Source organism: Cygnus olor, chromosome 7 (assembly GCF_009769625.2).
Source record: "Cygnus olor isolate bCygOlo1 chromosome 7, bCygOlo1.pri.v2, whole genome shotgun sequence".
NCBI classification, from domain to species: domain Eukaryota; kingdom Metazoa; phylum Chordata; class Aves; order Anseriformes; family Anatidae; genus Cygnus; species Cygnus olor.
This window is the reverse complement of record NC_049175.1, coordinates 26,045,582-26,072,302: the sequence shown is the minus strand read 5'-3', so window position 1 is coordinate 26,072,302 and position 26,721 is coordinate 26,045,582. Positions and strand designations below refer to the sequence as shown.

The 26,721-nt window shown below is 41.6% G+C and overlaps 1 protein-coding gene across 4 annotated transcripts in view; it reads right to left on the bottom strand.

The window, feature by feature from the left end:
- Window positions 1–10,494: 10,494 nt before the first annotated feature.
- The window catches only part of SORCS3 (sortilin related VPS10 domain containing receptor 3), a 379,882-nt gene continuing 363,655 nt past the window's right edge, over window positions 10,495–26,721 (bottom strand). For all 4 annotated transcript variants that reach the window (XM_040563972.1, XM_040563973.1, XM_040563974.1 and 1 more), the window contains 6 exons: window positions 25,087–25,199; window positions 23,066–23,197; window positions 21,112–21,211; window positions 19,508–19,613; window positions 15,356–15,516; window positions 10,495–14,756 (listed from right to left, as the gene is read on the bottom strand). In XM_040563972.1, the coding sequence (XP_040419906.1) occupies window positions 14,692–14,756; window positions 15,356–15,516; window positions 19,508–19,613; window positions 21,112–21,211; window positions 23,066–23,197; window positions 25,087–25,199 (677 nt within the window). In that variant the 3' untranslated portion in view covers window positions 10,495–14,691. The remainder of the gene's footprint in view (window positions 14,757–15,355; window positions 15,517–19,507; window positions 19,614–21,111; window positions 21,212–23,065; window positions 23,198–25,086; window positions 25,200–26,721) is intronic.

The window sequence follows — 26,721 nt, the reverse complement described above, 5'->3', positions numbered from 1 at the left end:
TGCGCTGCCATGGGCATGTCTGCTGGTTGTAGGAACAGCATGAGTAAGATTTTTTTTCAGTTTATTATTATTGTTGTTGTTATTATTAGAAGTGTGTTTTAGAAACCTTCTTCAGCTTTTGCACAGGTCTGGGAAATTAAGAGGTTTAAGAGCTCAAAACAAAGCAGACACCTCCCTGAATTCCTCATAATTTTTGGTGTTTTGGTGAAAAAAAACACTCACTAGCACAAGCAGAGTGCATGCGGACCCCAATACTGAAGGCATAGGTAGGAAGGCTGGATTGACTTCAGTCTCATTTATTGTTGGGCCATGCAAAATAACATTTTGTGATGTTTGCAACAGCAGCCTGACCCAAAAGAGTTCTCTCCCATGCTCTTTGCCTGCACTTATTGGTCACCTGCATAGTGCAGCCTGGCCACCCAACCAGCTACACAGCAAACCACTCCTAGGCTACCTTTTGCCCAGCCTCACTTCCTAACTGAGGGAGCAGGAAGGGTATGCCAGGCACAGAAGCAGGGATTCCTGCTCACAGTCTGATTCTCACAGTAGGCAAGTCAAGGGCTATGTGGGCTGAGTTTAAAACCCATCTGCCTTCTCTGGACTTTACAGTGGCAGGAAGGGGCAAAATTCACAAGTATGATGGTTTGGGGAAGGTAAACGCAAAAACACTTGCTAAATTGCCAAGGACAAAAATAAATAAATAAATAAATAAAAATTAAAGCCCTTTATATTTTCTAAAAATATATAAAACTGGATCCCTTTAATCTGAACTGACAATGACCGTGTCATTATTGTTTTTCTGGGCTTAGTTTGTCATTATTTTATCCAGCTTTCCTGAAAGTCAATGGGGAGTTTAATTACAGTTCTCTCCCAGGCTCCCCTCAGTCCAAGTTATTGCCACATGCCCTTGGCAAGTCAGAGCTCAGCCCTGCTCAAATTGTAGCAGTCCATTTTCCCATCAAAGGCATGTTGCTGCAGAATGATGTATGGCTCAGTGTGGTTCATCTAACACTGTCCTTGTTATGGAGCACAACAAGGACTGGTGAGCGCCCAACCACCTGCACAGGCAGAAAAATGTATTTGTGGGTCACTACAGCAGCAGTTGGCTGAGAAGGATTTTGTGTGTTTGTGTAAAATACACCAGTTCTGCAGTGAAATACATGGTGATAGCCCTAGGTCTGAAATACTATTGAAATAAATAGTTGCACGGTAGCATTTGATAGCAATAAATGGTATTATTGCACTGCTACTGTTGCTACTGTTGCAGCGCCTCCGCGGTCCTGGCAGCTGTCCTGCCTTTGGGATGTGTACTTCCCATCAGGAAGATGGGGGGCCAGTGGAGCCACCAGACAGACACCCAGAGGTGTCTGTCAAGCCACAGCACAGCACATCCTGCAGAGACTGTCCTGGCTGTGCACACACACCATGCCAAACTCACTTTAAACCACCTTTGTCTGTGTCCCGAGTCTTACTGGGGCAGCAAACACCTCGCCAGCTCTTGCAAAACCGAATCAAGCAGGGTGAGCAGTCATTCTGCACTGAGTGCTGCATCATACCGCTACGCCCCGATCGTATTAAAGCTGAAGACCCAAGGAAGAGCTAACGCCTCGGGAAGCCACCAGTTTCTGTGACACCACCGCATCAGAGCAGCGTGAACCAGGAGTGATTCTCCCTCTGAGCCAGCATGAGGAACTGGAGCAAGAAATGTCACTTCTCCTAGTACTTATGGGGCAACAAAATACTCAGGGAAGATTTTAGGGATCACATCTTAGCTCTTTTTTTTTTTTTTTTCTGCTGTTCCAGTTGCTCGACTATGGGCAATGGAAAACATGCTGCTTTAAAAAAAAAATCTGCTAGAGGTTTTGCTGTCAAGTAGGTCTCTTAAGCCCCATGGGTAATGTTCTCAAATGACAAAGCTGCTCTCCTTTTTGGCAAAGGTCTTTTATCAAGCGATACAGCAGCACATTTTCAATCATCTCCGTATCACAATGAAGAGACAAACCCTGTTAGCGTTGTTCTCCGAAAATCATAAAATGCACTGGCTCAGTACACCTAGGGACTAGGCTGGGCTTTGAGCTTCCATGAATCTTAGCAGCAGCGGGAGAAGTGTAATTCAATCTTTTTAACTTGGTGATATATATTCATGTCAGTGGCTTTAAGATAAGGAAAAGACTTTAGTTGAAGAATGAAACTTTTGATGAATAACCGAGAGTACGATGAATAATGTACAAATATTTCTTTCCTCTCAGTCAAAATGATTCCAGATCCTTTTTCATTTTAATCCCTGTCGTATTCTTCATTTTTATAAAAACCTTAAAGAAATGAAAGGGGAAGGAAAAAAAAAAACCCTATATTTTTAAAGGGCGTTGGAGTTCTAAAAGAAGAGTGTTTCCCAAGCCTTCCTGATTGCACTCAAAGATATTTTTATCAGTTCTTTTAACTGCTAGAAAACAGAAGATTGTTTGGTTACTGGCAGTAGTAATGGTACTAATGATGGGTTACCATGCAAAACTTCAGCCTGTCTGTTCATGCTCTTCTTAGAATGTGTAATTTAGCCTAGAAAAATGTCTCCTTTCACCTGGGAGGTATTTCTCATCATATAAAAAATGGAGCTGTTACAAACATTTTCCTTCCTTGCAATTTCATTCTTAATTCTGTCCCAGCTAAAAAATGATAAGGGGAAAAAAAAAAATATATATATATATATATATAATGGTAACATCATTTCTGAAGAGAGGCAACAAAAGCAACAGGTGTAAACATAATTTTATCTGTTTTCTTACAGGATGGGAGGGGGAAATGACAAATGGTGTATTAGCTGAGAGTCCTGCCCATTTCTTCATGACTTTAGAAAGTTGCTTTCAGCAGAAAGGTGTCACTGAGCTACAGGCAGACACAGCAGCTGCTGTCTGGTAACCCCAGTAGGAGGGAGGTCACACTGCCTGGACCTTTTTGAACTTAAATCTCCTGACACTCCTGAAATCACGTAAAAGACAGCCATTTCCTACCCCCCAGAAAATGGAGACGTCTCCTCTTCTGAACCTTTGCATTAACAATGGTGAATTTCACTTCCCCACTAAAGCAGCTGTATAGATGGGAATTTCTGAGCAGGGATGTGATGCCACATGAAAGTAAGGAAGGCAGAAAAATGGGTGGTGGTGCTGGAGATGAGTGGAGCAGCTCTCCAGAACAAAGTGCAATGCAGCCATTGGAAAGTATGTGATTATAAAAATATAGGCAAACTCTAATACATGATTTTATTCCTACCACGGCACTAACAGCAGGAAAAGCAGTCCCGCTTACTGCCATCAGTACAATAAAGTCCAGAACAATGCAGTGTAGCAAGTATTACTAGCTCCACACAGGGAAAAATAACATTTAATTGTAGATCTCAGAGGGATGACCATTACCATCTGTGCTTGACCTAAACCCCAGTGCACAGAGCTCAATGCAAAGTCAAGCCCAATCTCCAGAGATTTCCAGAACAAAGCTGTTCCTCCTCTGCCTAGATTTCCGACACCTGATTTATCTGGTTTATGTAGGGAAGGCATATCATGAGACCTGTTAGATGAAATTGCTGAAAGGAAAAATTAAGACTAAAAACGGGGCTTGCTGAAGCCAATACGAGTGCAAAAAAAGCCCTCACTGAATTGAGTTTTTCTCTATAAACATTCTTGTTTGAAGTTAGTCTCTGGAGGGGCAAAAGTCTGTCAGCAAAGTATTTTTCTGAAATGAAGATGAGGGAAACACTTTTTAAAATATAATGTGTGGGAATAAAGCCCTGTTCTTCCAGGCATGGTGAGAATGAAGTGGGTCACTTTATGCCTTGATTCACTGATTCACATCTCCTGTAATCCTGCAATATTTGAGTGCAATAAATTCATAGATACCAACCCAGTAGCTGGAAACAGCTGGACCAGGTCCTGGCCATGGCTACCCCTTGCCACATGATAGAAAGACCCGCACACTGAATTGTGTGAAGCCCAATAAAAAAGAGTAAGAGGAAACCTCAGATCCATACTCATTGCATATTGAGTTCATTAGCTACAAGCACTTCAGATGAACTATGGTGACATGATCAAGCTGTCCGTCTTCCATCTTCATTGATTTGGGGTGGTCTTGCCACTCTGCAGGTGTGCTGGAAGACCCTGAAGCCTTCTATTCATCCAACCACCTCAGGAAAAAAAAAAAGCCTTTTTTTTTTTTTTTAATAACATAAGAGATAGGGAGTGTAATTAGGCCTCCCTAGTGCTGACCCCACACCCTAAACAAAAAGGCTCTCCCTGCTTCCCAAGGAACTTGTTTCCAGAATCCTGGGCATTTTCCTCAAAAATTTTGATCAAGTGAGATTTGTATCCAAGACATTCAGGTTGCTCACAAAACTTATCAATGGTTCTTTGATCCAAACTTCTTAGACTGCATTAAGGAGGGCTGGAGTATTGATTTATTATCGTTAATTCCTCTTCTTTATCCTTGTCACAGCTTTCACAGATTTATAAGGTTAAGGAGCATGAAGCTAATTAAATAATCTGACTGGCTGAACATCTGTTGAAACATAATAATAACTGTTGGAGCCAACAATCCTGAGTAGCTATTAATTCTGGTTTAAAAATTACAGAAAGGGTTGTACGGAAGGAGAAAAAAAAAAAAAAAAAAGCCTCTCCAAAAAGCTTAACATTGGTCTGGGCTCAGAGTGAACCATCAGCCTCCCTCTGAAGTCTCTCCCACCCATTTTCACCTTTGATACCTCCCAGTTCACTGACCCAAGCATCCCTTTTGGCCTTCCTCACACTTGGAGGTCCTGATGCAAGCTGTTGGGTCTTTAGAGGGGTGCAGTATGGTTTGCAGGTGTGCAGCAGCTACAACCAGAAATTTGGATGCAAACATTTCAGCGTGTCTGAACAGCCATTTAAGCTGGGAACGAAGCCTTTTATTCAGTTCTATCTTGCCCTTCATCCATATGGACCATATAAATGGCCCCTGTGGAGTAGCCTTGGGCTGACACCCGAAACTCTCTGGGAAGAGAAAAAAAAAAAAAAAAAAACAAAACCTTTGCAGCTTCAGGCTGGAGTTTGCAAAGGCCAGACCATTCAGCAGGGCCAAACGTGCTACATCTCGATCCACCAGCCACTGGCCCCAGTGTGACTCCTCCTGTACGTGGTATCCATGCTCTGATCTTAAGCAGCAACCACCAGAGTGGACATCAGGCCCACAAAAGGCAATAGGGCTTGTCCACAAGTTTGATTTTAGCCTTGCAGAGTAAACATAGTCCCAGTGACTCAAGGTCCTGTTCACAAATGACACAAGGCCTGAAACACCCAGCTGGCACTGTCACCAGTATCTATGGGAGTTTAGAACAGAAATCCTGGGGCCCCCTTGCCTTCCTGCCCAAGCCAGTTTTGAACAAAGCCAGTGATCCATCCTCCTGAACTGGGAAATCAGCATTTAGTTGATTCTGTAATGTGAGCTCTCAGAGTTGCAACACCCCAGCCTCCGTGACAGGAGATTCTGGCCCAGGCCTGGAGTTCCTGGGCCCAGGGCCTGCCATGAGACTGGAACACAAGACTGTGCTAACTTGCTTAGGCCTTGCATTTCCTTCACACCTTGCTCTCAATATACCTTCCTCCAAAAGTCCTCAGTGGAATAGATAAAAAAATTAGTTCAACTCCCTCCTAGTACTCAGGTTTAGGAGGCTGACAAAAATATTGTGATTGAAAAAAATAATTGGCAATGGTTCTTAAATCCTCCTCCTCTGCCAGCAAAGTGTAGGGGTTGTGCAACTCATGTGAGGGTTTATGCTGAGCTGGGTGTGCCTTAAGGCCTGTAGGAGTTAATGACCAACCAACAGCCATAGTCTTGGGTGCCAAAACTGATGGCACTGATACCAAAAACTGCCCTCAGGCTTTCCTGCACCAAAGCCACTTGTTTGACCTTTTCTGTGACTTTTACTTGAAGAAAAAAATGGACAAATCTATTGTAAATATTGTTCATATTGTAAACTGTTCATGGTCCCAAAGTACGGGGTGTGTGTGTGGCTGAGACTTTGCTGTCTAACCTACAAAATGAAGGAAAGTTATATACAAAAAACAGAGGAAAGTTCCTCAGCATCCTTTAACAGGGTGCAGATCTCTAGCAGCCCGTAGAGTGGAACTGATAGGAACATTTCAAGGTTAAAAAAAAAAAAAAATGATTAAAAGCACAGTCTCACAGGTATTCCTAACAATATCTCAGATTATTCCAAGTATAGGCAATATTATTAGGCACTAAGGTCCCGAGTCACAAATGGATTTAGACTCCCAAACTTGCCCACAATAAGCTTTAGATACTTGGGGGAATATATAGATACTGTGAAGCAAATTTCCTGAGGTAACTGCAGCATTTTTCCTGCTGGCAGCATTGCCTGGTCCTGACCATTCCAGTGGTGTGTTATGGCTCTCAGTCCTCCATCCCTGTGGACTCACAGGAACCCCTCTGGGGACCCCAGAACAATGGTGTGTATGCACTCATGCTAGTGTAGCAAGTTTTGGGCCATAGGAATAGCCAAACATTTGGAGCTAGGACAACAAGAGATGTTGTACAGCTTGACTTTGCCTTCTCCCAGTGGTCAGATTGTCTCTTTCATTTTCACCACCTCTGTTCCTCCTTAAAAAAAAAATTAATTTCCCTGTTTTCTCTTCAGGGAACGTTCATTGTCACAGGAGAATGCCAGGTAGCTACATCCCATGTCTTAGCTCAGCCAATTGCTTTAGTCAGTTCTTGAGACCCATTTAAATAGCTCCCTGGAGAAGCTTACCCTTGCCTCCTACTCCAGGAACTGATTTTAAATTATCCTCTCACCCAAACAACACTTCAATTAGTTGCAGGGACAGAAGAGTGAGTCCCAAGAACAGTTAAATTTTGCACAGCATTTCAAGTATTCCCATCATCCTGCCCTTCCCACAGTGACATCTACATTCAACATCAGGATCCACTACTTTTCTACATCCAACTCTTTGAATAAGATTACATGTGGCCCCAACTTGAGCTCTGAAAATGGCCTACAAATGCAACCTGAGTTACCATTCACCCACCACTCCTCTATAATGGACCACCTTCAGTAGGGAATCAGCTGCTTAAAACTCACATTTTAGTTTCAAAGCTGGGCCTCAGGACATGGAAGCAGGGATGACTCCATCTTATATGTACTCGATGTGCTACACCTCCTCTTGATTCTGTTAATCCAGCCTGAGATTTTTAGATGTTTTCATATTAAAATGATTAAACATCCACTTCCCCCTCATTGAGCACCCTGGTCAGCCACAGGCTTTCAGCCAGTCCGTTGTTCTTCCTTGCTGTTTCACATCAGGTTTCCATTTTTCGTCTCCTTTTCTCCTTCCAGGTTCACGTAACCAGCACTGGCTTTTTAAAAGCACACATCATCACAACATTTCCTTTTCATTTAATGAACATTCTCCTTCTTCCTCCCCATTGTGTCCCTGTAGTAGTAGGGTTTTTTAGTAGTAATATTACAAACTCCCTGAATTTGGGCCTGAAAACTGCTTGACATTCACAACAAGGCATTAAAAAGGATTTATTCTGTCCCTGAAGTAGGCATGTAACTCCTCTTAATGTGAGAGCTCACTCTGGTGTAAATCAAGACTGACTTCACTAATGTCAGTGGGTTTGCACAGGTAAAACTAGCATAAAGCAATGAAGAAGCAGATCCTTTTGTATTATCAGGGGTAAAATCACAACAACAACAAAACACTATTACCTTCTGTCCTGTCTCTACCATCACAATTGCATTAAAAATATAGTTGAGTCCTACTACTAATACATTTTCTGAATTCAGGAACAAAACATTATTTTTAATTTTGCAAGGACTCATCTCTCTCTCTTCTGCTCACACACAGACCTTCACATGTGCTAGTCTCATGAAACAGTTCACAGCAAACGATCATTTCCTTCTTCATGACCCAAAAGAAACCCATCTCTGTGGGCTTATATAGAAACATCAGCAGCCTTGTTTAATTAATGTTCCAGAGTCAAGGGTAAAATGAATAGATAAATATCCTTAAAGGCTTTGAAAGCTTAGTGGCAGCAGTCCAGCACTGCTCTCTTTGTCTTTGCTTGCTGTCTCAGAGGGGAGAGGAGAAAGAGGGAAAAAAATAAAAAAAATAAAGCCTATAAAGCTTAGAAAAGTGATCTGTCTCTGGGTCTGGGGCTCCTGTCAGTTGTCAGTCCTGTGATGTAGCACCATGATATATGATGGGAGACCAGCACTCAGATGATGTATTACAATAATATGTCAGTAGTGCAATGGTGCTTTGATAATGCTTAATAACCAGAGTACTTCACTGGGGCCAAGGGAAAAAGTAAGACCTGCACAGAAAGCAAATTCAGCTGTAGGCTGCCTCACCATGTTTAAGTGCACGGTGTCCTGAATTCTGGACGGGAGATGTATCATTTGTCCCCGGAACAAGAACTAGAAGTTGGGCAACAGCAGTCAGAGGAAGTTACCTGAATCCCTAGGCCTCTTTTGGGTTAATTCTCTAGGGTGTAGGAACTTGCATTTCTGGTTGCAATAAGTTTTGGACTGAATTAGGAACAAGGGAAAGAGGTTCTGTTCTTACCTTTGCAAGGCTGGTCCCACTCCTAGCAAGCAGGAGCAGTGAGTTTACACCTCTTCAGGCAGATGATTTTAGAAGGGCAAAAGGCCCATTAGATATCTCTCAGGTTCTGCCTTACAGCAGGAGGACTCAGCCCAATGCCCCAAATAGTCTGAAGACAGAGCCTTGGCTGGTACAGGCACACACCTTCCTTCATCTCTGTTCTACACTGCAGCATGTGGGTGAGGGTGCAGCCAGCCTTGGCCACTTCTCATTGCATTTGTGCAGTCCATCACCAGCATTGCTGCAACATGGTTTATTCAGTGGTGGACACAAGGGGGATGTGTTCTCAGCCAGGCCCTCTAGGTGCTCCCATTATACAAGTAATGAAAGGCTCTTCCTGCACAAGGAACACAAGAGCATCGTGAGTGAGCGAGCCCAAACCCAAACTTTTCACTATCAGCATTTCAAGCTGGGGAAAATAGACTTGACGGTACTTTTCCTTCCCATACCACAGCTGTCCCATACCTGGCATATCAGCTTTGGCTCACAAAGGTGCTATTGAATACCACAGAGAGAAGTGAAACAAGACAGCAGCAAGGTTCCTCCATGAGTAATTATGATGGTCTGTTCCTGGGCAGCACCATATCCTCCGTGAGTAATTATGATGGTCTGTTCCTGGGCAGCACCATATCCCCAAGGGAGGGGTATTTGGTGCAAACATGAGAATATCACAATGTAGCAAGCCATGCTTACACTGCCTTTAACAAAGGGAATAAGAAGTCCGCCTCGCACAGAAAATGAGCTAGATTCAGGCAAAGACTGAGTTACTGCCCATATTCCCAGATTACGAGGGCTGATGTTTAAGTGCCTGTATTTGACTTCGCTGCTGCACTTAGCTGGGTTTCTGCACATAGTTGATTATTGGGTCTCGGTGGTAGCTCATTAAGCCACTGTAATTTCATCATTAGTGCTTATCTGTTCATGATCCGTATTTCAGGACTATTTGAACATAAGGATTACACAGGCAGTGCTGTAAAGAGGGCCAAAACCAAAGATTTCAAAAGCTGGGAGGTATTCTGTGATGCTGGAGGTCTCTCATACATCATTCTCCAAAATGGCCATCCTAACACTCAGTTGTCTGACCTTTTCAGCTTAGTAACATAAAGGAAAAACAGAAACAACTGGTTGTTAATTATAGAAGGAAGAAATAAACAGAATTAATTTGCATTCATGTGTAATACATACATAAAACATTTGCTGCATCAGATCAGAGAAGAGACCTGGCCCATTGGTCTCACTTCCATGAGTGACCAGTAGTAGACACCTGGGAAAGAATGCAAGGAGGAGACAGAAGTGGAGAGATGTTTCCCAAATAACTCTCCCATACACCAGAAATCTGCACTTCAGGAGTCTCTGTGTGTGTGCATTCCCATGGAGGGAGATGGCTGATGAATATCCAGATATATTTGCATATTCTCTTTTACTTTTTTCCTTTTAAAGTAGTCTCTTGTGCCAACAAGTGAAAGCAAATTGATATATGTATATATTTGGCATGGGCACTCTGCAGCATTTTCTAGACTAAAGGCTGCTAGATGGGAGTTTGGGATTTACAGGGCCCTGACTGCATAAGCAGGTAGGTCTCCCATCCTATTTACCTTTGAGGCTCCAAAGAGGATCAGCCCATGGGGTGGAAAGGCAAGGAGATGATTATTTTTGGAGGGCCGCAGTAAGAACAAAAGAGAGGAGGTAGTTTTTATCTTTTACCTCAAAACTTCCTGCCTTGTAACACTGTTCTGCTCACCCTCCTTGTGTTTTACATGACCCTCAATGACATACAGGGTTGGAGGGCTAGATACAGCAAGGGAAATCCAGTGAGGACAGAGCAAAAAGGAAACTTGAGAAGAACAAAGACTGAAAGAGCAGCCACGGGTAACTCTGATGTACAAAAATACATTTATTTTCAACAATTTCAAAACCACTGCCTTTTTTACAGTAGAAATATTCAAATGGAACAATAAAACCAAGAACAGTATATATATATATGTATATATATGACTCATGCATTTGTATTACTGTGTTTAATACAAGTATTGCAATTGTCTGCCTCATTTAATCCTTTAAAACCATGGTGGTGGTTTGGGTTTAATGTACTGTCCAACATCATCAGAAAGGATATGAGAATTCTGGTTTGCTTTTTCAGACCAGCACATGCTGGAACATGTGTAGGAACTGACTGAAGGAAAAGGGAGGAGAACAGGACATCTCTGCACGTCCCTTAAACCAAGGCTTAGTCCAGAAGAAAACGCATGTTCTCCTGTGCCTGCTCTCATCGATAGCAACTCTAACTGAAAAACTCTGTGGTCCCCAGTCTCTCTAGCCTCATTTCCAATCCTGCCAGGCTTAGTGTTGGGTTCTCAAGCACAGGTTAAACCAAGCAGGGGGTCTGTTGGATGTTTATAACAGATTTACAGACATATGGTCATAAGCTGCAGCTAGTCTCCTGGTCTCATGCATTATTCCTATGCTACAGTCAATACACGGCAGAATCTATCATGGGGGAAAGGCTGGCAGTGATAGAGGCCACTGACCCAGTCTCTTGCTCTCTCTTTCTTTTCCTCTATACACAGCTTGATTGTGGGAGCTATTTATGTTCTACTTATGGTACTGCGTCTTTCCTTCCTCCCTCAGGTAAATAATCGTCTACAGCTTCAAGAACTTCCATTACATTTCCTCAGGGGTAAAACTTGCAGGGAGGAAAAAAATGGAAAAAAAAATGACATCCCCAGGTTGCTATTCCCCATCATGCAGTATACAAATAAAAATGTACAATTCTCCAGCCTGTGCCAATGCCCTAGGTCAGTACCTTCCAAATAAAAGGTGGCCAGCACTGGCTGCCTAAACCTTACAGAAGTCCCACGGATAGCTGCAGACTCAGCTACCCTGCAGGCATAGTGGTTACCCTTCTAACATCCTCAAGGAGCAGCTGTCAATCACTAACACAAGGTTTTTCCAGCTGCCATCAGCCATGCTTTGCCCTAATGCAGGGGGTAAGATCTGGCAAACGTGGTCCCATGCTCTTTCCAGACATGCATGGAGCACACTCAGGTCCAAGCAGCAGTGCAATGAACTCCCCTGACAGGTGCTGATACCCAGAAAGCATCATGAAAGGTGAAATTTGAGTCAACTCAAGAACCAGGCAAGATTTTTGACATTTAATTTTGGGTCCATGGTTTTTGTTTGCTTTTGAGTACCTTTAGAATAATCTTAGATTGAAACGGTCTTTCTAGACTGATGTTTCTCCAAACTTCTCAGCCTTCATAGAGATTAAATTTGGGTAGGAGGGATGAAAATGTTTCCATTTTTTACTTTTATTTTTTTCGGTAGCTTACTCCCAATTTTTTCCTCCTTGCTTTCTCCCATCCATTATGAGTTATTTTAGCATATTTAAGAGTGTAAAGGGAGAAACTGTTGAATTGTAAAAACTGTAATCCCATTTCTTTCTTTTTAAAATCAACATAAGATCATTTCTGTGAAAAAAAAAATGGAAAATTTGAAACAGTGAACATTTTCACTTTGCTTCCTGGTTTAGAAAAGAAAAAGTTAATATGGAAAATAATGAATATTTCTCATCCAGCCCTCTGCAGCAGCTCACAAAAGCAGTCCCTCAAATTCTAACAATCAGCAAAGACTGAGATCAGCCCACAATTTAGCTCAAGGCCCACAGGACCATTGCTTATGTACATCCCTCCCATCTGTGCCTAAATGGGAAGCTATGGCCTTGCACTAACAGTGTTATCACCAGAGTGGGCCATTACTGTAAACTACTTTGGTGTTTCAGAAGAACAGTGACAGTAACACAACAGTTTATGTACATGTGATGGATGGAAACTCAACTTTAAAGAGAAAAACACAGCCATCACTCTTCAGCTTGTATTAGGAACTAGAGCAGAAAAGTGAGGGAGGAAACAGAAAAGAATTTTCTTTAAACCAAGAGAAAAGGCCCACAAGCCTTACTGAAATGGAGGAGCAGAACAACTGAGAATATTTAGTTTTAATTCTTCCCACAAAACAATATTTCCGTACATTTTGGTTTTACTATTTCAGCATTGAAATACCTTCTGTGTTTTTCTGCAAAACCATGCTTAACCACTGTTTTTCTCCCCTTTCAGGCCACATCAGGATTCTAACTTTTGAAAGACCTTCCAACCTATTCACAGAGTGAACACATGTAGCAGAGGCTGGTGTGCAGCCAGCATGTTGTGATACAGAGAGGTAGCAAGTTAACACCTTAAATCCTAGCCATCTTCTCATTTCAGTCCAGATATATTAAAGGTAGAACCCTCTATTTAGATTGTCACCTGACCTAATTTCTGCCTGCTGTTACCATGCAAGCACTAGAACATCTCCCAAACATGCCTCTAATCTTCCTTCCACTCCCAGCAGATCTTGTAACTCAACACCCTGCAGAATAAGGTCCGCTTTTAGCATCATCAACTCAGGATAAATGGATAAAAGCAACTCTCTGCTAAGTCTACCTCCTGCCCACTCCTAGGGGCTATTCTCAACTCGGTGTGCTGGAAGATTCCTAAGGAGTTTTTTCACTATTTTTTTTCATTAACCTCCCCGTTCCGATCAAAAATTACAAACCCAACATTCAGAAATTACTTCACTAGCATTTTCTTCCAGAACTGGAAACAGCCATCCTAAAGCACACATAAGACCTTTCCTAGCTCAGTTATTTAGGTCTGACTAAGCATCCCCTTCTCCAAAGAGCAGTCCTTAATCACATGCATCATGTTCAGCCGAAATCTAATACTCTTATGCATCCTGAACAGCACTTTGCTTCACCAGCTTAACTGGTAAATGCATGGCGTATCACTGGAAAAGGAGCTAATGCAACCTGGCCCACTGCCGAGTTGAGGCTGTACTGCGTACTGCAAGCACATTGGTATTTGTGCACATTGAGATTGTGATAATTTTTTGTTTTCCTTACTTTCCTGATATCACCAAGATCCTTCTCAGAAGTGGACAACAGCAATGGAGGTGAATAGATCATGATGAACATCACTAAAATATTTGTGAAAGACTCATAGTCCATCCAGATAAAATCCTTTTCTGCTCCTTCATAGGAAATGATAATATACATTCAAAAAAAAAAAAAAAGGCTTGCAGTTATACACAGAGAAATAAACCATGCTGTTTACACACAGCAGTGAAAGATTGAAATACGACAGACAACTGGAACACACTTGGAACCAAAGCGTGATTCAAGTGCTCACCACGGTCCCCGTTTGGCTGGCGTGTGTGTGCGTGCATGTGTGTGTGTGGTTCAGGTTTTGTTTTAAACATATCTTCTTTTACTAAACATTAAATTATTCCCAAGAAATAAAAAGCTATGTACATTGTAATTATCTACAGTAGGCCTTCGGCATCCTCGCTATTCACATGCACGGGGTTTGGGCTGCATTCATAAACTCAAGCATGCTTCTTCATTGCTTGCGGTGCTGTCCCTTCTAGCCAATCCACAATCCAAGGAACACTGATGGGTATGTTTGCTCTGATTTTTTTCCCCCTTTCTCAGCAGTCAACAATGCCAGAGGGTGACTGAAATTAAAAGCAATTAAAAAAGGAGATCCTGCAAATGGAATGTGAGGGTTGTTGGCAGGCTGCAGAGCCTGGTCCCACAGCTTAGCCTGGGCCTTCTGGCAGGATGAAATAGCTGATTCATGATTCACAAAAGGGGCAGAAAAGGGACCATTTACCTATATTTATCTTGCCTTCTTTATCATATCTGCCTATTGCATTTTAATACTTAATTCCCATTCTGTATTTAACAGGAGTCTGGCATTCTAAATTCCAATACACACTTCACTCATTCTTTGCTTTTTGGTCCTGATCTGATGAGTATTTCCTAAATATGAAGAAACCTCGTTATTTATGAATGCAGCCCTGGTAAACAGAAAAAGCCCACCCCATCCCCTCCCAAATGATAATAATGACATATAACTCTCTCTTTTCATAATAATAATAATAATAATTATAACAATAATAATTACAAATAAAAATTCAGAAATGTTGTAGACCAAGAGGACTTTCAGTATTAAACACTAGTGCAGTTGGGGATTTCCTTTGTGCTTTCACTGTTGGCAATTGTTGAGATGCTTCCTGTGGAGGGGAAAATGGAGAAGAGAATTAGTGCACTGCCTTCAACAGTTTGGTCTATATTGCTTCTTACTCCTTCTTAGGATATGTTTGTGTAAGTGTATAGACAGAAAAGGTGCTTAAAAGTAACACACCCTGCTTTGCATTTGCAATAAGCATAAAGCATGCAGAAAAGCTGTTATTACAGCTCTGTTGGCCACCAGTAAACTCGTTAAGCTATTGGTGACATATCCACTTGTAATGATAGCACATCAATGGTGTAAGCTTGGCTTAGTTGATTCTTCTGAGGGTTCAGGGAATTTGGGAGCCTTCCAAAGGAAAGACAGGGTCATGAATAGACCAAGGTGTGAGTCACAGCCTTTACTAACTCACTCCTATATTCCTGTTATTGTTTCCAGGCTCCTACCCTGGTCATATAGCATTGGGATAAAGGCTGGAAAACCGCAGGTGAAATTCCCTGTCACTCTGTTGCAGAGAGACTTTGCCCCTGTCTCAGTATCTGCTTGTACCTAGGGTCACAGTCACTGCCTCACCTAACACCCGACTGACCAACATCCTCACCCATACAGTGAAACAAGCCCGAGCCAAGGGCTGTGTCTCACCCATCACTCGCGTGTCCAGCTCTTTGTCCATCAGCTCCTCGGGGTCTGTGAACTCACTCAGAGTGATTTTGGGGGCATTTTCACTTTGGCTGACAGAGCCAATCATTTCTTGCTCCTTGTCATGCTGAACTTGGGCATAGATATTAATCCAAGGGATTTTCCTGCACAGGAAACAAAATATTTGAGGTTATGTTTTGCCAAGGGATCCTTGGCATATCATTGATTAATCAGATCGATTAAAATGAAACCAATCCCCAAAATGCAGCACTGGCAGTAATGTAGAGTAGTATCATCTCTCAGACTGGTAAAAGCACCACAGGGATGTTCAGCTCTGAGCGTGCCATTAGCATCCACTAATAACACCAGCCTAAAGCTACCCCAAAAGTTTTAGGCCACTACCTTCCTACCCTGTGCCTCTAGCAGTAAACCTAAATGCTCTGGTCCTTCCCTTTTAAATGAGAAGACGTGCACACAGTTGACACTGTACCCCCAAGTCAGACAGCAACAATCAAGTAAGTACAATCAGTTGCAATTGCCAACTCTCTCAGTATTTATTATATGATCAGTGGTGCATTGGAAACCAAAAGTAAAAATCAATTTGAGCACTACTATTAACTGAGAAAAAATTGCTAGGTTTGTTTCTATTGACAGGCCCACACTGACACAGTAGAAACTGCCATATCAGAATGAGTTATAAAGAATTGGTCCTGCCTCAGAGGACAGAAACGACTTGAACCTCATGAAACCTACCGAAAACTCTATTTGTTACCATTTCATTGCAAAACACAGTTTGCCATGCTAAGGATCATGCAAGTTTGTAGGGACTTATTTTCCCTTGCTGTTCATGGAACCGAGAAAGTGGAAGCATTCTTTCTTTTTTCCTTCTTCCAAAAGAAGTTAACTTGGACTGCTGGAATGATATCCTTGAAAGTCAGACAGATAGACAGTTAGACAGATAGTTAGATAAGCCTCCAGGCATAATCCCTGAAGGAATGCAAGTTTAAAATAAGAGAACTGAAAAGTAATGTCTTAAGCATCCTGGGGGGTGCTACAGTTATCTGTGTTCAGTGGCCTGTTGGAAGGTGACCAAATGTTTTTGTCTAATGCCCTTAGAAGGGCTCTGAGCCATGCATACCACACCACATAAATAAAGGAAATTCAGGGATTTTTTCTGTTCATTAAAGCACACAGGAGAGAAACACAAGATGCCTCAACTTTCATCAGTTTTATAGACCTATACTGATTTTACTCCAGTCAAGTTCTAGCCTTATATAACTTGCACTTTGGCTTGATTTGGCATTCCGATCTTAACCAGCAGCAACTCAGGACATATTTGCGATGTTTAGCAGTAGTTAACAAATCTCATGTTCTCCTCCTTTTCTTCTACCCTCTGTCTTTCTAACTTTCAGACATGCACTTTCAGACATGAATTACAGTTCACTAGAAGACATCATTACTACACAGGGAATTCACGCATCACATTCACATGGCTGTGAATCACACGATTTGGTCAGGAAAAGGACTAACTACAGTATTTTTTGTGACTCATCAGTACCTCTCTACAAATAGTGCAGCCATGGAGAGAGGAACTCTTCCACCCCTAAGTTCCCCCACCCAAAATGCTAAAGAAAACAGCTGAAGAAAGTAACAAGACCCCCATAGGATTCAAGTGCCAAGAATACTTCCAGAGGCGTGTGGAGATGTGGACGTGAGAACATGCCTAGAAATGGTGGAAGACTCCATTTTGCTCCCAAACAACGCAATAGTAGAGCGATAGTCTTCTGAGATTTGAGAAAGAAAGCTGAGAAAAGCTCTTTAGAGTTATGAGGAATAGAACTTTCAGGTACTTCAGAGACTTAGGGGAAGAAAGAAACTGAGCCAGCTGCACACGCATGCATACACACATACCTAATCCTGTTGTGCCTCCCAGCAGACAGGTGCCCACAACTTTCCACCAATTACCACACTATTATCCACCATGCATACACAAACAGTATTGACCTGCTATAAGCTCATACTCCCAGAGAAGAAACAACCTTTTTACAGCTGATTTCCCCAGCTTTCCCTCTCCTTCCTTTTCCACCCAAACCTCCTCAACAAGCATCTCTCTGGCAGCAGTGTTTAACATACCTGCTGAGTTTATAACTTGATGGGCTCATAATAAGGAGCTTGTGTGCAAACCAGCAAAGCATTAATTCTATAAATTTATTGAATTAAAAATTTATGCAGGCCCGTGCTCTCCCCACAACATTTTCCTGTAAGCAGCAGTTCTATATTCAGGCCAGGATAACTGTTCATCAGAAAAGTACATATTGCTAATGGACCTCTGCATCACTGAGAGCAAGAGGAAAGCTTTTGTTTTCAACCCCTTTCAACCTTCCATTAAGAACTGTTGAATGCTCTCACTGAGCTGAAATAGTTGCTTCCTGTCCTGAAAAATCAACCTGAGGACAGACACTCTGGGTATCTGACTTTCTTAAAAACTCAAGCTTTAACCATTTCTTCCTTCCCACCCCACACTTATTCTTCCCCCCTCCAGTTTGTAATGCATTGCATTTTCAGACAGATTTTTAAAAGACGTGTTCTTCCCAGCCATGGAGCACAGCACAAGGCTGATGGATGCTATGCTCAAGGTTTCAATAAGTCTCAGGACACCTAAGTAGTATGAGAGCTTGTTTCATGAGCTGTAGCAGCATAACAGGACCTGGAGCCTACCAATGCAAAGTGGATTACCATGCTCCATACCACTCGCTGGCAGTCAAAATATGCAGATCCTTCTTGCTGACTTGATTGCTGACCATAAATCCAAAGACATTGGCCCAAACCTAAGAAACTATCTCACCAAGACAAAAAGGAAAGCACACCTCCCATATGGATGTACCTAGATCTTGACACATCTCTCAGAGAGATTTCATTGCCTTCCTCATCCTATAGCTAGGAGTCAGAGAAGTCGTCAGCTGCCTCCTGGCACATTATTATATCAGTGCCTTGAGATTAGTGACTACAACAAGCAGGACAGGCTGAAGGCCTGGAAATCTGCACCTCAGCAGATTCTCATACATGGATTCTCAGGAAATTGTCCTGGGCCACTGAAGTCAGCAGGAGTTTGGTAACAGATCCTGATATGCACAGACTTAGACAATGGTTAATGTAAGAGCTTAGAGAACAGGGCAGCTTTAAACCTGGAGAGTAGCATATATGCCTATAATTCCATGTTTAATTTTTGTATCCTATTAACAATATTAGAGTACTAGCCTTACCTGGACCTGTAGATAAGCTGGAGAGAGAAACATATTGTTGGAATTTAGACAGGAAAACTCCAGATTCCCAGTTTGGGGGTTTACAAACTATTGATGTCCAGATTTTTATTTTTATGTTTCTAATACGATATTTTGTCACAAGGCAGGATCTGCGTACACAGACCATTTAACACAGGGAGTACTGTACTGAATACAAAGTTCCTGCTAAGAAGCTCCATCTGTCTAAAATATATTCTCGTAAGGTAGCCCTTCAGCTAAAAGGCTATTCTTATCCCATATTGTGTTTGATAGCTTGCAGCAGCAAAGTGCCATGGGCCAGCACATATCCTGCTTACTGCCCAGAAGCAAAAGGTTTATATTAACAACTGGCAAAGAAAATCTCAGCACAGATTCCCTCGCAAAGGCATTTTGATGCTTAACACAAACATTTCTGGCATCAAGTCTCCCTCTCTTAACATAATGACACCTGTTCCCCTGCATGACTAAGCTATTCACTTTGCAAGATACAAATGAGATCCTGCTACACTAAGGCAGTTGGCAAGATGGATATAGACTGTATGAAGATGTTGATCTTCCTTTTTTTTTTAACTAGGTTTGCATTGTGTAGCTCAGTACTCAGTGAGCACACATGGTTTGTTCCAAATTCTGGTCAGTGGTTCAAACAATCTGCTGAAGCAGGTCACAGCTTGATTTCTGAGCTCTTGGTGAACTTTCAGAGCAATGCGGTGGAAGGGCAGGAGGTAGACTCCTCTTCAAGAAATACAGAGCTATACCAGTCTAAGCCTTAGGCCAGTATAGCTCACTCTACACCTGCAATCCAGGCACTACTCTGCCTAGATTTCCTGTAAACCATCCATTGTCTCCTCCCATCCTCCACAGATTCTCAACTTACCTCTTGAATTTGTAGATTAAAAAAACAGCCAAGCCTACAAACACCACAGACAACAACATCAGCATCGCCGAACTACTGTGACCCGTGCTGGAATCAACAAGGGGTGCTGCAGGAGGAAAGGCATAGAATTACATTTGCAAGATATTCTTAGGGAACACACAACTACCAGAGAATTGAGCTCAACTCTGTCTTTGCCACATCTGCTTTATTATCACCACTGCATGGTGCATGCTGTTTTCAGCAAGACCAATCAGTAGGAAATTAATTGACTCTTGTGTCCTTCGAAAGCCAGGCTCCTTTTTCAAGACAGAGCAGTAACATCTCCTAGTGAAAAGGCACAGCAAGCCACACTCATCTGAATGGCCGATCATTCCTATATTAACATTCTGGCCTATTTCTTTTTAGGTTTTTCCAGGGACTGGAGTGGAAATTAAACTCAGGAAGTGTGGCTTAATGCATATCTATTCTCCTCTGGAGAAGCAATCTCATAGTGCCCATGAACAATGTGACTCCCATCTTTCACAGACATGTCTGTCTCACATGTGAAAGTGTCCTGGTCTTTTGAGAAGCCTCAAAGCTTGCCCTTCTTTTGGACCTTGCAGACCTGCCCATGACTTTCTAATCAAGTTGGTTTTCATAATGGAGAGGAGCCCAAAGCAATAATCCTGGACTCAAGCACGTTCTACGTTATAACATTTTGGAGTTTTGATCCATTCATCCTCAGCATTTTTGGTGGGGTAAATAAAGTGTATAATGATACCTTGTTTGTGCAGCTATTTCTACAGCTCTTTGGAGCAGACCATCTTAACGGACTGAGTACTGTGCTGAGAATCAAGTGTCTGATGAGAAGTACCTAATGATGTGCAAATGTTTGTAAGTAACATCTGAACATTTCTCATTTTGCATAAATATTTGGTTCCTTTTTTTTTCTTTCTTTTTTTCTTGTAGCCATCACTGTCTCAGCAATAACTGAGAGTTTCACTCTAGGCTGGCCAAAATTCTCAGCTGCAGCTGAGAGCTTCACACTAGGGTGGTCTAAAGCAAAGGCAGTGATGAAACTTGAAGTAATTATTCATTAGTATGTGAAAATTGAGATGTCTAACACTGATCTTTAAAGAAGCTCTAATTTGTAGAAGTCAATATTCAGGCCTAGATCTTTTCATGAGTATGGTGCCCACATAAATCTTCTTGGCTCACCGTAACATTAACAGTCCCTCTCTGCCATAACGATTTGATCCAATATCCATGAAAGTTAGTAAGAATACTCCCAATTAATTCTACAGGTGCCGAGTAAGAATTTAATAGAAGATCATTCACGTGATGTTCTAAAACACCTGAAAAATATCACCGTACTAGTTAACTAATCTATAAGAAATTCCTAAATGGAACTTGTAATACTTGTACAAACAGGTGCATGAAGATGCCACTGCTGAATTCTGTTTTCAACACTTCCTCCTTTTGCCACAGACATTGTCTCGAGACGATTAATCCTAAATATTCCACTAGCATATACCAAATTGTGTGTGCTCTGATGCAGAATCATCCTTCTGGAGCTATATGAATCCTCAAAAGATCCATAGCTATGCCTTTTACTCCTCACTCACCTAATGTTAACTGAGTGACATACACAATGACTTCAACGCCAGGCTTCAGTTCAAACTGGACCAGGTTTTGGTTGAGAGCATTAAAAAGGATTTCAACAACCTGAGGAAATAATAAGAGATACAAGTAGTTAAAATATGCAAGAGAGCAGGCTCTGAAGAATGTTTGGGAAAGGATGTAGTCTATGAATGGTGACTAACATCTTATTGGCTTCGGGAAGAAGTGGAAGAAAGCAGGGGTGTGAAAGGGAAGTGAGAAGACTGAAGAAGTGAAGAGAAACTTGTACGTGTGCTTCAGACAGAACTGAATGTTACTGAATGCAAATCTCCCTACAGGACAGACATTTTTGAGACTCGGAGCGTTATTATACTTCTTCTGGAAATACAGGGCAGGGGAGAGAATGGGGAGTGGAAGAGAAATAAGGATTTTTTCACCCTCCAAAATGTCATGTGAATTTGAGCTAATGCACCTGGAAATCACTGAGATACAGGCTTTTCGTTAGTGAATAATGGAACCGAGATGGGTGGTCCAGCCTAGTAAAATCTCTTAACTCACTCACATTCAGAACAACCCTAGTCATTTAGATCCTGTTTAAATAGGTTGTTGGGGATGCTACAAGTCCAGTTTTGAAGGTTAACGTCAAACTTGTCATATTTCTCCTCCACTTAGATGAGGAGCATTGGAGTGGAGGTTACTCATGGCTCAGCAACCTACCTATGATGTATTATTTTGTTGCCTTGCAGCATATACTTAACATATACTGGAGCCTGAGCTTGTTAATGCATGGTCTCTACAGAATAGTTCTGATGGCCAGAGCAGAGCTCCTCAAGCAGGAGCTATCAATTGGTTCCAAAGTACAAGTGAGTATGCTTTTAAATAAAGTTAGAGCACTAGAGCTTCAGTTCATGGTCAACTAGGTCAGAAACCCAATCTGAGACGCCTGCATAATACTGATATATGAAACATTTTTACAACCATGTGTTCATGGAGAATTCTAATATGGGTAGGTCCTACTGAACAGGACGAAAATGATTCCAAGAAAATCCCTCCAAATAGCCGTTTGAACTTTCCCTCTGCCATGCATCTCTTCTGCACACTTAACAACATGAATTTAAGAGTGAAGCTTTGCTAGCTTTCTAAGACAAATATACTGCTCTAAAGGGGCTGACTTTGCTCAGTGGGTGACCACAGCTTCCATAGAATTCATGAATCCTTTGAATTATTCATTGTTTGATCACAGAAGAGTTACTCCTGTAGGTGCTTTGAGATGGGCTCACACATAGCTTCCACAAAGTAGAAATGGTGCATACAAGAACATAAGCTATAGCCAAGCAATTTTTCCAGCAGTACTTCACTCCTTTGCCTTCATAGACCTGATTTAATCACTTGGTAATTCTAGCATAAAAAGCTTCAGCAGACTAGTGCTGTTGTTCCTAGCTCTTCCCTTGCCTACATATCACTGTAGCTATTCATCACTGTAATTACCTATTTATCTAAATGGATGGATATTGTAACTTCCAAATATAGTTTGCACATGCCATTCGCTGCTGCAGAATAAAGAGGTCTTGTTCCAGTGATATACAACCTGAAGAGCTTGATTTATTTTCAGTAAACCTCAGTATATTATTGTGCTGCTTTGGCCTCTGTCTATTAGCATTCCTCCAGGGAGTATGCATTCAAGGTTCCTTTGGCCACAGCTTCTGTAATGAGGACACACCACTGATCTAGGAAGAACCACTGCTGGTAGACTGTGACATATCTCAGTGAGGTGCTTGGAAAGCCAATTTTCCCTGTAAAAGTCATTCTCTTTAATGACATAAATATACTGTCACAGTCCCAGATGCATCCAGTTCCATCACAGTGACTGCAAGTCATTTCTAATGCTGCAAAGGTTGAGGGAGCCATCTGCAAATGGTATGATGGGAGTGAATGGTCTGTGAATCCTTCTTTCCTTACCTGCTCTAGATCGGCCTCACTGCTTTTCCTCATCTCTGTTGTATTTTTACGGGGCAGTATGAAGAGTTCAGCAGAAGTAGGCAGCCCAGGAAATACAGCTACCAAGATCTGTTCATCAGGGATACCAGTCACCTAAAAAAAAGTAAAAAGGAAGTCTCTAGCTGCTCTTATGTTACTGATTTTCCATCCACTATGGGAAACCGTGCTCCTGTCAAATTATTTGACAGTTCTGCCATAGATGTTGTGGCCCTCACAAACTGCTTTGCCCATTTAGTGTGCCTTGAACTAGAAGTTCTGCTAATGATACACTATTTCATTTCTAGAAGTAAATGTAGGGTTGACAACATCCCTGGGCTCAAAGAGCTCAACCCAGAGTTCAAAGTCCAAACTTAGGGTGTCTCCAGGTCTGAATTTCCATTAAGTCCTCACTACAAAAGAATGACTCAAAGTCAAATTCAGAGAGCCTAACTCAGATCAACCACTAGTAAGTCTGCAACTAATGGCAACATATGAAGAAAATTACCTACAAACACTTTCTAATATCAGATTATGGGGATCCACACATGCCATGTGCAATATATTTCTTCATGTCTCCATTGGGAACTTTTTTTTTTTTTTAATGATAGCGCTGATCAGAAGGAAGCTGGTCAGCTTGCTGAACCAAGATTCAGGCTCCATGCCTGACTCTCACTGCTGTCTTTATCATGACCAATAAAGTTACTGCCCTCTGTTTGTACTTCCCAAAACCATGTTGTGCATCCTCAGCACAGCAGGAAGCTTCTCCTCCCTCAGAAACTCTCTGCTATATGAGGCTAACCCAATAAGCCACCTGATCCTACTCCAACTCAAGCTCCTTGGCCTCGTTCCTGAACTGAAATGTATTGACAGGGCAGCCCCTATTCCTCGTGATCTGTCCTATAAGCATAGGCTGCAGACTGCAACCACTCCCAAAAGGATATACAGACAAGCATTTCTATATGCTTTCTGATGTTGTCTGTAACCATTCGTTGTTACAACATAATTTTTTCTACAAACTTGACTCTGAACACAGTAAAAGGGAAGACCAGTTTAAACAGATGAACTAAGTGTTTTCTCAGGATGGGAAAACAATCAAGGAAACTCTCACAAACTGTGAATTTTGAGTGGGCTGTGGATGAGAAAAGCTGAGCAGGAATGCACTTTCCTCATAAAAATAATCAGCCTTCATTTCTAAGAACAGCTGTAGCTGAAGAAAAAAAAATACCACAAGATTTTTTTTTGGCAGAAAGTAAAAAACACAAAACCTTGCTTAAATCCGTCACTTGATTTCACAGAAAACCAAAGTCCCTAGCTATTTAATATCGTAGATTATTCTGTCCCCTTTCCTGCAAGAATCTGAGTGCTAGTTTACATATTCTAATTAATCCCAAATGAAGATTCAGTATCTTACACCCCAGAAGCTTCTCTTTGTCCTGTATTTTAAAAGGTAAGTTTTATTTTCCCTCTGAATCTTCATTTTCTGCCCCAGTTGGAAAGGGAGTAGAGCTTTATAAGATTCACCAGTTGCTACACTTAGTTCCATTAGAAGACTGAATATCCAGAATAAGTAAAAATATCTTTCTCGTGCATCTAACATTACTACAATATCTGTCTTCTGGGACAGAGTGGATCAGCTGTTCAACAGGACACAGGAACACTACCCAAATGCTTGGAACAGAAAACAACGGACCCTGTAATATCAATTTGGCAAATAAGAGTAATAGTGATGCTATTACAATCAGGAATTTGTAAAGTCCTTAGGGATATTAAAAGCTGAAAAATGCCACAGAAACATTAATAAAAGTAATTACAATATTTTCACAGAATTCCCAGAATAGTTTGCCTCTATAAAAATATTCAGAATATTAAGCAGCAGTCAATTTAAAATGATAACTTCATTACTGCTGTTCTTCCCACTCTTCTAAGCTAGCATGTTGAAAAAGTCTGCATGCTTTAACAGCCTAGGCAATGTTTGAGCAGAAGAAGAGGAAACAGGAGCTCACCTGTGCTAGAGCTCTTCTGATGACTTTGCCAATGTCTTGTCTCCATTCAGGAATGTCAGGGTTGTGGTAGTCCAAGTTAGGAGAAAATGACAGGAGTTGAGACTGGAAATATTCTGGAATAGAAGAACAGTATTGATGAGAAAATTAAACAGGCAGTGCTCAGGGTGCAGCCAAGGGTGTGGAAGTAAACTGAAAGACCATGATTAAAGTAGCTTAAAACAAAAGAGAGATTAAAGGATGAAGTAAGAAAAAGGGCTAGCTAACACTAAGCAGGACAGAAAACTTGCAATGAAATAATGTTCTTACAAAGGATGTTTTGCCCTAATGACAACTTGTGGCTTTTCCCAGAAGAAATGGAAGCAAGAATGAGGGAGGTGAGAAGATGCCTTCTCTTCACAAAGGCTCCAGGCCTAGCAATTTTGCCACTTAACTTCATCAGATTCCATTTACAAGGAAGTTAGTTGACCAATAAACAAGATGGCATCTGCCTGAAATTTGGAAGGTCTGCGCAATTACATGCACTGTGGTCTGCAGAGAAAACACTTACTGTAAGTAATATGTTTTCAAAAGCAAGCATTATCTGTTTGCTCTCCTGGAGGGAAGCCGTGAGTGGTTAATACCCCAACAAATCAGAGCCCAGTGCTGCTAATGACAGGCTAATCAAGCAGTGGCTATTCATGAAACACTTTGAAATTACTTCCCAATTGACTGATTGCAGGGAGGAAGAAAAACTTCCTAGACTTCAAATACAGACCAATATCAAATTTTCTCCATTTCCCTCTCTCCCCTCTAGTGTCACTAGAGTCCAAGCCTAGAATACTTATGACAAATAATGCACAATGGATTTGGGCCAATGGGAGAAACAAATTCAGGATGGGAATCACACTCAGATATAAGTTATCTGAGTAGAAGACTCTTCTTTCTGTTTCTAGAGGTGTGCTGTGTCTCACCTTGAATCACCTGGCCTGCAACACTTCAAATAAGTACCATTGATCATTTTTAAGAAGGTACCAGTTTTAGATCAAGCTAAACCAACAAGAGTATAAATGAGGAAATCCACAGAACAGCAGGAGTGTGTCAGCACAGCATTTGGCTTTCATCTTTTGCAAGTTCCATTCTTCCTTTTTAGATGCTGCAACATTTTTAAATAAAACAAGCATAAAAGAGCAGGTAAACTCTCTCATGTTCCGAAGGCTAAACCCAGACCCTAACATTTTATATGCTTTGAATGGAGGGTTCAAAAGTCAAAACCCTCAGTACCATAGCCAATTTACTTTTTGACTAAATTCTGTGCTGTTAGCCACAATTTGAGAAGACCCTGAATAAACCTCCTCCACTGCTAACATCACAAAGCCATAGTCCTGCCCAGAGCCATAACAATTTAACAGAGGACACTGATTAGGATTGGTAATCCAAATTAACCAGAGTAGGTGTTTACCAAAGTTGTCCCTCTTTCTGTATTCAAACTTGAACTGATCACCAGATCTGAGGTCTGGACAGACTTGTCCTTTAAACCAGCTTAATCTGCAGCATGCTGCCACACAGAACTATTTGGATGTTCCAACTAGATTAATTTCTCTGTGGTAAAGTCCCAAACTTTGGATCTTTTACAGAGAAAAGCAAAATTTTTTACAG